This window comes from Oncorhynchus tshawytscha, unplaced genomic scaffold (genome assembly GCF_018296145.1).
Source record: "Oncorhynchus tshawytscha isolate Ot180627B unplaced genomic scaffold, Otsh_v2.0 Un_contig_13633_pilon_pilon, whole genome shotgun sequence".
NCBI lineage: Eukaryota > Metazoa > Chordata > Actinopteri > Salmoniformes > Salmonidae > Oncorhynchus > Oncorhynchus tshawytscha.
This window is the reverse complement of record NW_024608862.1, coordinates 28,346-42,500: the sequence shown is the minus strand read 5'-3', so window position 1 is coordinate 42,500 and position 14,155 is coordinate 28,346. Positions and strand designations below refer to the sequence as shown.

At 42.7% G+C, this 14,155-nt stretch overlaps 1 protein-coding gene across 1 annotated transcript in view; it reads right to left on the bottom strand.

Moving 5' to 3' along the window:
• The window catches only part of LOC121843901 (dachshund homolog 1-like), a 33,905-nt gene extending 30,644 nt beyond the window's left edge, over nt 1-3,261 (bottom strand). Inside the window, exon 1 of the mRNA XM_042313763.1 lies at nt 2,481-3,261. Coding sequence (XP_042169697.1) covers nt 2,481-3,031 — 551 coding nt within the window. The 5' untranslated portion in view covers nt 3,032-3,261. The remainder of the gene's footprint in view (nt 1-2,480) is intronic.
• Between the last annotated feature and the right edge of the window lie 10,894 nt (nt 3,262-14,155).

Here is a 14,155-nt window from a genome sequence, read left to right as displayed (position 1 = left end):
AGGGTTTACTGTAATTAAACTATAGGGTTTACTGTAATTAAACTATAGGGTTTACTGTAACATCTGTTCTAGATTATTTATTTATTTATTTATTTTACCTTTATTTAACCAGGTAGGCAAGTTGAGAACAAGTTCTCATTTACAATTGCGACCTGGCCAAGATAAAACAAAGCAGTTCGACAGATACAACGACACAGAGTTACACATGGAGTAAAACAAACATACAGTCAATAATACAGTATAAACAAGTCTATATACGATGTGAGCAAATGAGGTGAGAAGGGAGGTAAAGGCAAAAAAGGCCATGGTGGCAAAGTAAATACAATATAGCAAGTAAAACACTGGAATGGTAGTTTTGCAATGGAAGAATGTGCAAAGTAGAAATAAAAATAATGGGGTGCAAAGGAGCAAAATAAATAAATAAATTAAATACAGTTGGGAAAGAGGTAGTTGTTTGGGCTAAATTATCGGTGGGCTATGTACAGGTGCAGTAATCTGTGAGCTGCTCTGACAGTTGGTGTAAAGCTAGTGAGGGAGATAAGTGTTTCCAGTTTCAGAGATTTTTGTAGTTCGTTCCAGTCATTGGCAGCAGAGAACTGGAAGGAGAAAGAATTGGTTTTGGGGGTGACTAGAGAGATATACCTGCTGGAGCGTGTGCTACAGGTGGGAGATGCTATGGTGACCAGCGAGCTGAGATAAGGGGGGACTTTACCTAGCAGGGTCTTGTAGATGACATGGAGCCAGTGGGTGGGTGGGTTATTATTATCACTACAGATGAACAAGATCCACACATACAGGAAGAGATGAACAAGATCCATACATACAGGAAGAGATGAACAAGATCCACACATACAGGAAGAGATGAACAAGATCCATACATACAGGAAGAGATGAACAAGATCCATACATACAGGAAGAGATGAACAAGATCCACACATACAGGAAGAGATGAACAAGATCCATACATACAGGAAGAGATGAACAAGATCCACACATACAGGAAGAGATGAACAAGATCCACACATACAGGAAGAGATGAACAAGATCCACACATACAGGAAGAGATGAACAAGATCCACACATACAGGAAGAGATGAACAAGATCCACACATACAGGAAGAGATGAACAAGATCCACACATACAGGAAGAGATGAACAAGATCCACACATACAGGAAGAGATGAACAAGATCCATACATACAGGAAGAGATGAATAACTAACATCTATATCTCAAAGATAAACTCTCTTTAAACTGGAGACATATCATTGTATGAGTGGGAAACAGGATTTGCCCTGGACTTATTATGATGTGCTTGTTGTAACTCAATGGAACCGTGTCTTTGTGTGAGAGACAAGAAGATCAGATTGCCTCGTTAAACAAAGGTTCTCTGTCAGGGAACTAGTACTATTCTAAGTTACTGGCATGAACATAAACGCCTGTGATCTCAACCGCTTCTCATTGGTGTCTAACTGTGGATTATGACTGAGGTCTGAGTGAAGCCAAAACTAAAGGCTTTGACTCAGAGTGGCGTCACTGGTGAGTCACACATAGTTGCTGGAGAGGCTGTTGTGGAACAAACCCAGGCAAAGACATGTAAGACTGGATGGTTCATATGAGTAAATGAATAAATGTCAAAAGTAGTCTTTTAACAAGAAATAAGTCTTTAACCTGTAAAAAGCTGGAGAGGACAGAGGCTAAACCAACTCTTTCCCCAACAGCATTTTCACTTTCAAATTGCACTGAACAACTGACTAAGGCATAATCAAATAAATCACACTCTTTCTGATATTAACTTTTTTATTTCCTGGGTCAAGAATGTGTTCAGGGTTTGTCCCAAATGGCACCCTGTCCCCCTATGTAGTGCACTACTTTTGACTATGGCCCACAGAGCTTTGGTCAAAAGTAGTGCACTACATAAGGGTGCCATTTGAGACGCTAACTCTGTCATCTCAGTGCTAATGAGCCAAACAGCAGGTCACACAGAGAGTTACAGAGACCAGCCTATTTACATAATTAAATCATAAATATAGAGAAATAGACATCTCAAAGTGTATGTCTCCAGTGATGAGCTCATCCTCGGGGCTACAACGGATTGATTCGAGAAGGCAGTTACACTACACGCAGAACACGACGAGAGAGAAACATAGCCAGTCAGCAGCTCCCTGATTTAAACTGCCGCTTTGGGCCAAATGAAAATTAATTAATTTCTGTGAAGAATCAATTTCTCAGAGTAACTAACAGTGTTAAATGCAAAGAGATGGGGAAGAGAGAGAGAGAGAGATCGTGTGTGTGTGCGCGCCGCAAAATCCCCCATTACGCACACCTACACATCATTGCAGAGACTCCGTTTGAGCCACTGAAACACTTTTAAAAGATTGGAAAAGGTGCCGTTATTTCAACAATGTTGCGTGGTTCGGTCGCTTCAACTCTTTATGAAGACATCAGAGATAGATGAGGGCACCATGGAAACCAACTCACCTGGCGTTAGTACAGTCGTTGTACAGCGTCTCGAAGTCTCGCCTGGAGATGAGTTTACACCGGTTCACTCCCGGTTGGATAGCTCCGAGGCCCCGGAGGATGCGGACCTGTTCCACGTTACAGACCACCGGTGTGATCTGGAGCCGCTTCAGCTTGGTATAGACCGTGTGCAGTCCGCCGACCAAGTGTTTCAGAAACAGGTCGAACGCCTGCGGGAGGCAGATTAGCTCGTTGTCTTTTACCGTGAAAGAGGCGAGCTTGGCGCCTCTGACCTCGACCATTTTAACCTCGTTGTTTTGCGGAGTGTTCTCAACCGGCGACGGGGTAGAATACACCGGTTTACAGGGCAGGACGTCGACCGGTGCGCCAGGGCTACCGACAGGTACTGGTAAGAGGTCCGCGCTGAAAGGGTTCAGTCCGGTGGGCGCGATAGACGGTGAAGGGGATGAGGACGTGGTTGCTGGTGGCGGAGAGTTGGTCGCCGGTGAAGTCTGTATCGGAGGCGGTTGGACGAGAGGAACCAAGGGCATGAGAGCAGCCGGAGAGGCCATGATCCAAATCTGTATTTAAAAAAAAAAAACAAGCTGAAAGTCTCGAAAGTCAAGTGTAGTCTAAAAAAAGTGTCGCGAGAAAAACAGAAATCAAAGAGTTGAGAGCTCGTCGGTAGTTTTTTTTTAAGCTGAGAAATGTCGGAGATGCAGTGAGTGGGATAAAGGGTCCGTGCGTCAGGTTACCGATGACAGAATTGAGCTAGAGTGAGGAGCTTGCGGACGGGATGATACTGTCACATCATGAAAAAGAGGAGGAGCCTCTAAATATTCTTAGAAAAACATCACACGCATCTGTTGACCGTGTTCAGAATATGCGGTCCATTAGGCTAGAATAAAACTGGAATAGAAACTGAACACCTTGATGAATAATTTGTATAAGCAGCACAAGCTCCGGAGATAACGCTATACCTCGCCACTGAATTTTAACTGTAGGATGTTGACTATTCAGAGTGTGGAAGCTGCCCACTGTTTATAAATAATAACCCCCCCAAAAGGGCCCTCTATGGGGGGAGGAGAGGGACAGACAAGACGAGCCTGACTTTAACCTCTGACCCTCCTCAAGCCCCCACCCCATCTTCCTGTCACACACCACATTAAGGACTGAGCCTCCACAACCCCTCGAATGCATACCCTTGACAGTTCCCTGCTAATGCTGATGAAGACTGAGGTTTGGAGACTCTCTTCTCTGCACACAAAAAAAAGAGTCCGCTCAAAAAGATACATAATGACACTAGCACTGACTTCGCTGATTATTGAGGAAGAAATGTGCTGACAACAGCTAGTTTCCATCCACTTGGCCACATTTTCCAACCAGAGATGTTTCCATAAAAATGACTTTTTGCAGGTAGAAAACTGTGCGTGATGACGTACACTATCATTCAAAAGTTTGGAGTCACTTAGAAATGTCCTTGTTTTTCAAAGAAAAGCACAGTTTTTGTCTATTAAAATAACATCAAATTGATCAGAAATACAGTGTAGACATTGTTAATGTTGTAAATGACTATTGTAGCTGGAAACGGCAGATTTTTTATGGAATATCTACATAGAAGACCAGCATCCCGGAGTCCTCTCTTCACTGTTGAGGGGTCTGTTTCTCAAACTAGACACTCTAATGTACTTGTCCTCTTGCTCAGTTGGGGACCGGAGCCTCTTTCTATTCTGGTTAGAACCAGTTTGTGCTGTTCTGTGAAGGGAGTAGTACACAGCGTTGTATGAGATCTTCAGTTTCTTGGCAATTTCTCGCATGGAATAGCCTTCATTTCTCAGAACAAGAATAGACTGATGAGTTTCAGAAGAAAGTTCTTTGTTTCTGGCCATTTTGAGCCTGTAATCGAACCCACAAATGCTGACGCTCCAGATACTCAACTAGTCTAAAGAAGGCCAGTTTTATTGCTTCTTTAATCAGGACCACAGTTTTCAGCTGTGCTAACATAATTGCAAAAGGGTTTTCTAATGATCAGTTAGCATTTTAAAATGATAAACTTGGATTATCTAACACAACGTGCCATTGGAACACAGGAGTGATGGTTGCTGATAATGGACCTCTGTACCCCATGTAGATATTCATAATAAATCTGCCGTTTCCCATCTACAATAGTCATTTACAACATTAACAATGTCTACACTGTATTTCTGATCAACTTGATATTATTTTAATGGACAAAATGGAGAAAAACAAGGACATTTCTAAGTGATCCCAAACTTTTGAACGGTTGTGTACGTGCAATTCAACATGTATTCTGCCGTTAAATTCCTATATGCCGAATGAAACATAGTTAAATGGGGTTCCTTCGCATTTTCATCACTACTGATGGTGTTGTCACAAAAACTGTTGCGTTAGCCTATAGGACTATACAAAATGTTCCCACGTTGGTATTGGCGCATGCGCTCTAGCCAACACCTGGTGGATAGAGTGCGGGTAGGCTACCTACATTATGAGATTATTATGTTTAAGAGCGATATTATTTTTATTTGTCAAAGCAGCCAAGCGTCGACCATCATGTCACCAGAATCAGACCCTGGATATTCATTGGAAAGGAGCATCAAGCTCATCACCTTGCACTTTCACCACCCTGTGAAGTTCATCATAACTTATTTCATCTGTAGCCTAATAAACTGCATGCTTTCCCGAGTCGTGGTGGGAGGACCACACAACATGTCATCGCCTGACACCAAGTTCTCTTCGATATGATGGTTATTATATCAATATTTGCGCATAAAGGCGTTTGAACCGCTATTTCTCGCATGATGAATAGTAGCGACACAAAACGATCCCACCATGTCGAACGAACAAATTGTCTTTCGGCATTTATGAAATTGTCCCGGCATTTCATGTTTCCGTCAGCCTGGTCGTGACTTTTTCCACGCGTCAGGAAATTCATTCGCATGAAATGGATGGATGGAAACGTGATTAGTGACATGCGGTTGTCTCACTTAGTTACCTTAAAGATGAATGCACAACAATGCACTAACTGTAAGTCGCTCTGGATACGAGCATCTGCTAAATTACACAAATGTTTTTTTTTTAAACACACAAAAAACACCTTATCTGTAAATTAAAGGCATCAAGTGAACAATGTGGATATGTGAGCTTTTCGATGCACCGTAGTTTTATCCGGTATATAGCCTCGTCTCCATAGGAATACACAGTGCTTTAACGGAGCATCACGTTGATAATGATCTAAGGCACAGAGGGAGAGAAGAAAACCTCAAGAGAGCGTGTTATGAAGAGGAGGTGGAGAGAAACGTCTCTTTATTCAGCTTAAAGGTCTTTTCACTCTTTTCTTCCTGCTTCCCCATCCCTCTTTTGAATAAGCCTCTTGTGTTTTTTAATTGGCTGGAATTAATCTTAGGGATGTAGATGCCCGATTTGCATTCATTAAAAGTCAACTGAAGAAGTCAAGCTTGATTCTAATCAAATTTGCTTAATTATGCTTAGCTTTCAGCATCTCCCAGGAGAGAAGAGAGAGAACTTCACTTTTGTCTTTGGAAACTCCTGCTCTATCTCCTGCTGAGATGGCTTTTTACCAGCAAATAGACATTTTAAATGTCAGGACTCACTAAAAGACATGGAGAGGGGGAATGGCCACCTATTGGAGGAAAAAGTCTATGCCACGGGTCTGAAACCTGCGGCCCACGGCCCTGTCGCCGGTTTACAGTGGCAAATTGATTTACACACATAATATCAGAAGTGTACTTCAATGTCAAATGAGCACCATCCAGCCAGTAATAAACCTCAAATAGGGCGCAAAATTCCACCCAAAACATATTTGAAAAGCTGAAGGCCACTGTGTGAGGGCTCTCTGTCGCTGCAGAAGAATGGTGTAGTGACCATAGAAATATAATGACTAGAACTGACATTCCCATTCTATTTTTGTAATAGATCATTATATATCTATGGTGGTGACATCCTGTGTCTGTTAGTCAGTGTGCTGTCTGTACCACTCTACCCTGCAGGGGTAGATACTCAGGACAACCACATCAGACTGATGAGGCATAAATACCACTCTATCCATTCTCATTAAGTAAATAACAACATATTTAACGCTTCATCTCTATCAAGACGCCTCGGGTCAGTGGGTGAGGAAGAGCAAGAGAAATAGAGAGAGGTAGCAAAGAGAGAGACAGAGATGAAGAGAGAGAGACAGAGATAAAGAGAAATAGAGAGAGGTAGCAAAGAGAGAGACAGAGATAAAGAGAGAGAGAGAGAGGTAGCAAAGAGAGAGACAGAGATGAAGAGAGAGAGAGAGAGAGTAGCAAGAGAGAGAGAGATAAAGAAGAGATGAAGAAAGAGAGAAAGAGAAATAGAGAGAGCAAAGAGAGAGACAGAGAGAGAAAGAGAGAGAGATGAAGAGAGATAAAGAGAAGACAGAGAGAGAAATAGAGAGGTAGCAAAGAGAGAGACAGAGATGAAGAGAGAGAGACAGAGATAAAGAGAAATAGAGAGAGGTAGCAAAGAGAGAGACAGAGATGAAGAGAGAGAGACAGAGATAGAGAGAAATAGAGAGAGGTAGCAAAGAGAGAGACAGAGATAAAGAGAAGAAGAGAGAGGTAGCAGACAGAGATAAAGAGAAATAGAGAGAGAGAGAAAGATAAAGAGAAATAGAGAGAGGTAGCAAAGAGAGAGACAGAGATAAAGAGAGAGAGAGAGAGAGAGAGAGGTAGAAAGAGAGAGACAGAGATAAGAGCAAAGAGATAAAGAGAAAGAGATAGAGAGAGGTAGCAAAGAGAGAGACAGAGATGAAGAGAGAGACAGAGAGAAGAGATAGAGAGAGAGATAAAGACAGAGATAAAGAGAGAGAGAGACAAATAAAGAGATAAAGAGAAGACAGAGATAGAGAGAGAGAGGTAGCAAAGAGAGAGACAGAGATAAAGAGAAAGAGAGAGAGAGATAAAGAGAACAGAGATAGAGAGAGGTAGCAAAGAGAGAGACAGAGATAAAGAGAAAGAGAGAGAGAGCAAAGAGATAAAGAGAGAGACAGAGAGGTAGCAAAGAGAGAGACAGAGATGAAGAGAGAGAGACAGAAAGAGAAAAGAGAAAGAGAGAGGTAGCAAAGAGAGAGACAGAGATAAAGAGAGAGAGAGACAGAGATAAAAAAGGGAGAGACAGAGAAAGAGAGAGAGAGACAGAGATAAAAAAAGAGAGAGAGAGAGAGTAAAGACAGAGACAGAGATGAAGAGAGAGAGAGAGAGAGTAAAGAGAGAGACAGAGATAAAGAGAGAGAGAGAGAGTAAAGAGAGAGACAGAGACAGATTAAAAAAGAGAGAGAGGTAGCAAAGAGAGAGACAGAGATAAAGAGATAGAGAGAGAGTAAAGAGAGAGACAGAGACCAAGATAAAGAGAGTAAAAAGAGAGACAGACAGAGATAAAAAGAGAGAGAGTAAAGAGAGAGACAGAGACCAAGATAAAGAGAGTAAAGAGAGAGAGAGAGAGAGACAGAGATAAAGAGAGAGAGAGAGTAAAGAGAGAGACAGAGATAAAAAAGAGAGAGACAGAGATAAAGAGAGAGAGAGGTAGTAAAGAGAGAGACAGAGACCAAGATAAAGAGAGTAAAGAGAGAGACAGACAGAGATAAAAAGAGAGAGAGGTAGTAAAGAGAGAGAGAGAGAGTAGAGACAGAGATAAAAAGAGAGAGAGGTAGTAAAGAGAGAGACAGAGACCAAGATAAAGAGAGTAAAGAGAGAGACAGACAGAGATAAAAAGAGAGAGAGGTAGTAAAGAGAGAGAGAGAGAGTAGAGACAGAGATAAAAAGAGAGAGAGAGAGTAAAGAGAGAGACAGAGACCAAGATAAAGAGAGAGAGAGGTAGTACAGAGAGAAACAGAGATAAAGAGAGAGAGAGAGGTAGTACAGAGAGAGACAGAGATAAAGAGAGAGAGATTTATAAATCTGTCCCAACCACTCTCAGCCATAATCCTAACAGACAAGCCTTTCCGTCAGGAGCTGAATCAGCCATTAGGACCCAAATCAACACAGAGTTCCAGAATGCTCCCGTGTCATCGATGATAATGGAAATTGATTATGCGTATGGAAATGAGCTGTAGTCCGCGGCAACGTGACCTTCAGCGGTGCTAATTGAAACAAGTGTGGAGCCTCAGCGTCAGTTATCAGGCCTAACAGCACACCATAAATCATCATGAAGACCCCTGTCACAACACGACCCAGTAGAACGGATGTGTTGTTTTTCTCTCCCTGTATCAGACCAGTCTGAACATGTCCGTCGGTTAGATCTCTGGGTTAATAGGACCAGATGAAGCTTCAGTACCGGATGAACAGGCACAGTTCAGACTCATGTAGGTGTGGAGATGGAGAGAGAGAGAGAGGGAGAGGGAGGGAGACAGAGAGAAGAGAGAGAGAGAGAGAGAGAGAGAGAGAGAGAGAGAGAGAGAGAAGAGAGAGAGAGAGAGAGAGAGAGAGAGAGAGGAGAGAGAGAGGGAGAGAAAGAAAGAGAAGGAGAGAGGGAGGGAGAGAGAGAGAAGAGAGAGAGAGAGAGAGAGAGAGAAGAGAGAGGAGAGAGAGAAGAAAGAGAGAGAGAGAGAGAAAGAAAGAGAAGAGAAAGAAAGAAAGAGAGAGAGAGGGGAGGGAGAGAAAGAAAGAGAGAGACAGAGAGAAGAGAGAGAGAGAAAGAAAGAGAAGGAGAGAGTGAGAAGGAAAGAAAGAAAGAAAAAGAGAGAGAGAGGGAGAGAGAAAGAGATTTAAAGAAAATGAGGGAGAGAGAGAGAGAGAAAGAGAGGGGGGAGCGAGAGAGAAAGAGAGAGGGGGGAGGGAGAGAGAGCGAGAGAGAGGAGAGAGAGCTGATGTGGTGATGATGGGGATTGATTTAGTTAGAGTTTGAGGTGAGGAGGTAACGAATGGTGCCAGTGACACAGAACAGGTTGAAGGAGAAGAAGAGAGTAATGAGCCAGATACACTTGATCTCGCCTCATTTCTGTGTCGAAAGCAGCATACTTGTTTTTCTTAGTTGAGTTGACTCAATTTGACCTTGTGCATCCAACTGGAAAAAAACTGTGTTGAGTGAGTAAGAAAAATAGCCAACACTGAGAAAAAAAGGTGCTATCTAGAAGCTAAAAGGATTCTTCAGCTGTCCCCATTGCAGAACACTTTGAAGAAACCGTTTTGGTTTCAGGTAGAACCCTTTCCACAGAGGGTGCTACATGAAACCCAAAAAGGTTGTACCTGGAACCAAAAAAAAAAGGGTTCTACCTGGAACCAAAAAAAAGGTTTCTACCTGGAACAAAAAAAAAGGTTCTACCTGGAACCAAAAAAAGGGTTCTACCAGGAACCAAAAAGGGTTCTCCTATGGGAACAGCCTAAGAACCCTTTTGGAACCCTTTTTTCTAAGAGTGAACATATCAAGTCAACTGACGGAGAGGCAAAGTTAGGTGTAATTAGTAGATTGTAGATGTTCCTAGTGAAGAAGCAGCTCACTGGTCAGAGTAAGACAGGAGGAAACTGGGAATGCAGTTGAAATGAAGTATGAGAGGTCAACAGAGTCGCCACATAAAGAGATGAAGAGTTATTGAAAAAGTATAAAGTCAATCTCATTGTGGAAGATTGAATTAACATAAATTGTTGACGACTAGAGGTCATTATGGAGAATACATTTATGAACCAAACAATATGCAACAGCCACTGATTGAGAGCAGATGTTGTCCACCTGTTAAACACAGGATCCTAGAGTGCAATTCACTGCGTCAATGAGTCGTCCCAATAATCTAATCAAGGGGAATATAATATATATAATCATATCCATCATTACATAGTTGAACACACAAAATTCTAATTTGATAAAGGATATTTCATTATAAAGTGTAGAGACACAAGGGAGTTTCCCCATCGAGGCCTCTGTGAAGGTTGCAGCTATCACTGATCACTGGCCTCATGGATCCTTATTCAATTAACAACACTCTAATGAATGCAATTCATTAATGAATGAATGAATGAACGAATGCAAGAATAATAGAGGCGCTATATGTAAAGCATCTAGGTAGAAAGAGGAATACCTCATTATAGATCAAACCTAATCGTATTGGAACCTGTCCAACAAAACAACAAAGTCACTTAAAGACGTTGGGAAGTTGTTAAACATATTCTAATATCGTAATCAATCCATTCTCTTCTCTAATGAGCTTTAACGATGCTCTTAATGGTTTATTATCCAATATCCTAGTTATGAATATTAAAGGAATTAAACAAGCAGAAGAGTTTACACTGTTATTCATCGGTATTTTGTATTGGCAAGGTCAACGTTAAACAAAACCAGTCCCTGAAAAGACCGCTGGATGTTTATCTTGATCTAGACGAGGCTCCTCAGATAACCACTAGACACGTGGATCAACCTACTGGGGATTGAAAGTACAAAAGGCAGAAACATAAACTCAGCAAAAAAAGAAACGCCTCTGCGTTTATTTTCAGCAAACTTAACATGTGTAAATATTTGTATGAACATAACAAGATTCAACACCTGAGACATAAACTGAACAAGTTCCACAGACATGTGACTAACAGAAATGGAATAATGTGTCCCTGAACAAAGGGGGGGTCAAAAAAGTAACAGTCAGTATCTGGTGTGGCCACCAGCTGCATTAAGTACTGCAGTGCATCTCCTCCTCATGGACTGCACCAGATTTGCCAGTTCTTGCTGTGAGATGTTACCCCACTCTTCCACCAAGGCACCTGCAAGTTCCAGGACATTTCTGGGGGGAATGGCCCTAGCCCTCACCCTCCGATCCAACAGGTCCCAGACGTGCTCAATGGGATTGAGATCTGGGCTCTTCGCTGGCCATGGCAGAACACTGACATTCCTGTCTTGAAATCACGCACAGAATGAGCAGAATGGCTGGTGGCATTGTCATGCTGGAGGATCATGTCAGGATGAGCCTGCAGGAAGGCTACCACATGAGGGAGGAGGATGTCTTCCCTGGAACGCACAGCATTGAGATTGCCTGCAATGACAACAAGCTCAGTTCGATGATGCCGTGACACACCACCCCAGACCATGACGGACACGACACCTCCAAATCGATCCCGATCCAGAGCACAGGCCTCAGTGTAACACTCATTCCTTCGACAATAAACGCGAATCCGACCATCACCTCTAGTGAGACAAAACCGTGACTTGTCAGTGAAGAGCACTTTTTGCCAGTCCTGTCTGGTCCTGCGACGGTGGGGTTGTGCCTATAGGTGACGTTGTTGCCGGTGATGTCTGGTGAGGACCTGTCTTACAACAGGCCTACAAGCCCTCAGTCCAGCCTCTCTCAGCCTATTGAGGACTGTCTGAGCACTGATGGAGGGATTGTGCGTTCCTGGTGTAACTTGGGCAGTTGTTGTTGCCATTCTGTACCTGTCCCGCAGGTGTGATGTTCAGATGTACTGATCCTGTGCAGGTGATGTTACACATGGTCTGCCACTGCGAGGACAATCAGCTGTCCATCCTGTCTCCCTGTAGTGCTGTCTTAGGCGTCTCACAGTAAGGACATTGCAATTCATTGCCCTGGCCACATCTGCAGTCCTCATGTCTCCTTGCAGCATGCCTAAGACACGTTCACGCAGATGACCAGCGACCCTGGGCATCTTTCTTTTGGTGTTTTTCAGAGTCAGTAGCAAGGCCTCTTTTGTGTCCTAAGTTTTCAATAACGGTGACCTTAATTGCCTACCGTCTTTAAGCTGTTAGTGTCTTAACGACCGTTCCACAGGTGCATGGGAAACAGTGTTTCAACCCTTTACAATGAAGATCTGTGGAGTTGTTTGGAGTTTTACGAATCATCTTTGAAAGACGGGATCCTGAAAAAGGGACGTTTCTTTTTTTGCTGAGTTGAACATTTAATCTTATAGAAAGGTCAAGGAATAGCTGGTTTTCACGTAAGGTGACGATGTTGAACGTCCTATTGTTTTTCTTCAAGGGGGGGTCGTCTAATGTACAGTAGAATTCACAGCCACAGGAGTACTATAGCAACGAGTGTAGGTACATCTTTGTTGCCATGGCGAAACACTAATGAAATCTTTCCGGCAGTCATATTAAAGGCAACAGATGCATTAAGGCAGAAATAATCATTCATCTGCAGAGCAATTAGTGGGACTGTCAGAGCTAGTGCTGCCTGTTGAAAATACCCAACACAATGTCGTTAATTAAAGCATCTAATGTTCCACACAATCGGTCATGTCAGGAGACTATAACCACACGAAATGCACTGAATGTCACTGATGTAAGTATACATTCAATTTACAGTGAAATGAATGACATGAAATAGCCTAAACACAGATATACCATTCAATAAGCACAAAGAGAAGAGGTGTGGATTTGCAAGGATAAGCATGTTGAGGTTGTGCTGATCTTTGACACCCCCTGATCTCAGTAGCTGTGATTTGTATAAGTAAGATGAATCATTTCACAGACGAAGACAACATGATAAGACATCTGGTGCTTTTACAAAGGGCCAGAGAAGAAGACAACACGATAAGACATCTGGTGCTTTTACAAAGGACCAGAGAAGAAGACAACACGATAAGACATCTGGTGCTTTTACAAAGGACCAGAGAAGAAGACAACACGATAAGACATCTGGTGCTTTTACAAAGGACCAGAGAAGAAGACAACACGATAAGACATCTGGTGCTTTTACAAAGGACCAGAGAAGAAGACAACACGATAAGACATCTGGTGCTTTTACAAAGGACCAGAGAAGAAGACAACACGATAAGACATCTGGTGCTTTTACAAAGGACCAGAGAAGAAGACAACACGATAAGACATCTGGTGCTTTTACAAAGGACCAGAGAAGAAGACAACACGATAAGACATCTGGTGCTTTTACAAAGGACCAGAGAAAAGACAACACGATAAGACATCTGGTGCTTTTACAAAGGGCCAGAGAAGAAGACAACACGATAAGACATCTGGTGCTTTTACAAAGGGCCAGAGAAGAAGACAACACGATAAGACATCTGGTGCTTTTACAAAGGGCCAGAGAAGAAGACAACACGATAAGACATCTGGTGCTTTTACAAAGGGCCAGAGAAGAAGACAACACGATAAGACATCTGGTGCTTTTACAAAGGGCCAGAGAAGAAGACAACACGATAAGACATCTGGTGCTTTTACAAAGGGCCAGAGAAGAAGACAACACGATAAGACATCTGGTGCTTTTACAAAGGGCCAGAGAAGAAGACAACACGATAAGACATCTGGTGCTTTTACAAAGGGCCAGAGAAGAAGACAACACGATAAGACATCTGGTGCTTTTACAAAGGGCCAGAGAAGAAGACAACACGATAAGACATCTGGTGCTTTTACAAAGGACCAGAGAAGAAGACAACACGATAAGACATCTGGTGCTTTTACAAAGGGCCAGAGAAGAAGACAACACGATAAGACATCTGGTGCTTTTACAAAGGGCCAGAGAAGAAGACAACACGATAAGACATCTGGTGCTTTTACAAAGGGCCAGAGAAGAAGATGAACAGAGTATCCAGATGAAACAGGGAGATCAAACACACTGGGGCCAGAGGACACTGAACACAAAGCCTGCCATTCAAAGCCTCTGTCGGTGCTGCCTCTCTATCTCCGGAGGGGCTCAGACGTTAGGAGGGGAAGACATAAATGCTGACACAGAAACCTCCCGCTCC